Source organism: Sinocyclocheilus anshuiensis, unplaced genomic scaffold (assembly GCF_001515605.1).
Source record: "Sinocyclocheilus anshuiensis isolate Anshui unplaced genomic scaffold, SAMN03320099.WGS_v1.1 scaffold234, whole genome shotgun sequence".
NCBI lineage: Eukaryota > Metazoa > Chordata > Actinopteri > Cypriniformes > Cyprinidae > Sinocyclocheilus > Sinocyclocheilus anshuiensis.
This window is the reverse complement of record NW_015544165.1, coordinates 1,683,244-1,685,189: the sequence shown is the minus strand read 5'-3', so window position 1 is coordinate 1,685,189 and position 1,946 is coordinate 1,683,244. Positions and strand designations below refer to the sequence as shown.

The following is a 1,946-nucleotide window of genomic DNA, read 5'->3' as shown; positions in this document are numbered from 1 at the left end:
ATATATATATATATATATATATAAATGTGTGTGTGTGTATACACGCTAAATGCAGCATATATAGCTAATATAATATGCAGGATATATATTTTTCAAATTTTATATAACATTTTAAGCAGATTTTTTATATATTTTGGCATTTGAAGGTTTAAACAATATTATAGCATAAAAAAGGGCAAGAAAATACATTTCCAATCCTAAAATACATTTTGCATTTTGATTAGAAATATATTAAAATGACCAAAACATATATGAGGAATAACTAACTAAAACTCAAGCACAAGTTTAAACCCTGTAAAACACCAATATAACAGTAGAAGGCAGCAGAGAGTAAAATTTACAGATGTCAGGCCAACTGATGCAAAAGTCTCTTTGATTTTAGTAATGAATCTCTGTATTAACTCTAAAATGAGTAACTGTTTTCTGAGCTAAAAATATGTTTTAAAAAAATGACTTACCTGTTTTTTCAGGCACACTTAAGTTTGCATTGCAGAGGTGTGTGAAGCAGCACTTGGAATACACTTCGGGTACTTTAGGCACGTGGCATTGCTCGCTGGTGGGAAAACAGCCCCTGACTACCTGCTCATAGACCGAACTGTAGAAGCAAATGCGACCCCAGCAGGTGTTGTTTACGCAAGCATATGTGTTCTCACAGCTGCACTGTAAAATGTCCTCTTCACCTTCATCTATGGTCAAGACAGCGATAATGTAAGTAAAAATTATGTTTGAGGAATATTACAATATTTCAGCCGATTATATATACTGTGTATATGACGGCTAACTCACCATTCTCTGGGGGAGAGTCTGCCAAAACGTGATTTGAAAAAAAGAAACATGCAACTGTGTCTAAAAAGATGTCCAAACAGAGCAGGATGATACATGCTTCCTCTGGCTTATTGTCTACTCAGGAAGCAAATATCTACATCACCCGGCTAGTTTTTGTGTAACACTGTAAATATGCACACATAAAAACTAGTGTGACTGCAATTATGTAACCTCACCTGCGAGAGTTGCATATCTCCCTGAACACACCAAAACAAACAGTACAGTGAGCATCTCTGAAGCCTTCATGTCTAGGAAAGAAGGAATACAGAATACAGGGTAAAAGCGAGCACTTCGACACACACACAAAAAACTTCCAGCTCCTTCAATTTATTCTTGTATGCATATCCCATGCTCCCTTGCACCATCCTTTGATGATCTGGCATTTACAAGGCAACGCTCCATGCTGGAATCATATAATGGCATAATCATACAGTGACATGTAGTGTAGGAATCTCTTTTCAAGCCCTAAAGGAAAAAAGCTCAATAATCCCTGTCCACACCAAAGGAAGTCATGAGCTAAAGAATGACAGATGGAGAGGGTCCAGTCAGTCTGTCTGTGTTGCAATAATAGTCAGAGTGGGTGGGAGAGGACTTTAGTGGAGGCCTCGCTCTCCTCTGTGCCACTGGTCCTCGCAGACACTCTGGCTGCTGCACACGCAGAGTAAATATTGATGGCTATACTTCCTGCCATTCAGAGGCCGCACCCGGCTAGCCGTCCAGATACTCCGGATTGCTTGTTCCTCTAGGTCTGGAAGTCGACTGGTCACGCACGCAAAATGGCTGAGTGAAAGCCTATTATATGAAGAAGATGGAAAACCTGCATGCTGAAGTGTTGGCCTGTCATCCAGGCCACTTTCAACAAGCAATAGGTGAAAAAAAAAATTTAATTTATGCTATAATAATATTAAGAGTTCTGAGAAAATCTCGAGCATCATTTGTTTGCAGATGCCTTTTTTATATAATTATACATTATTGTATAATTATATAATACATATATATATATATATATATATATATATATATATATATATATACATATCTAATTATACATTATTGTATAATTAGAATTATACATTTTTTATAATTCAATGACATTCATACATTTTTAAGTTATTAGGTGA

General features: G+C 36.4%; 1 protein-coding gene across 2 annotated transcripts in view; it reads right to left on the bottom strand.

The window, feature by feature from the left end:
* The window catches only part of LOC107695804 (activin receptor type-1-like), an 11,160-nt gene that overhangs the window by 6,168 nt on the left and 3,046 nt on the right, over positions 1-1,946 (bottom strand). For both annotated transcript variants that reach the window (XM_016495858.1, XM_016495859.1), the window contains exons 2-3: positions 1,002-1,073; positions 459-686 (exon numbers count right to left, since the gene is read on the bottom strand). In XM_016495858.1, coding sequence (XP_016351344.1) covers positions 459-686; positions 1,002-1,073 — 300 coding nt within the window. The remainder of the gene's footprint in view (positions 1-458; positions 687-1,001; positions 1,074-1,946) is intronic.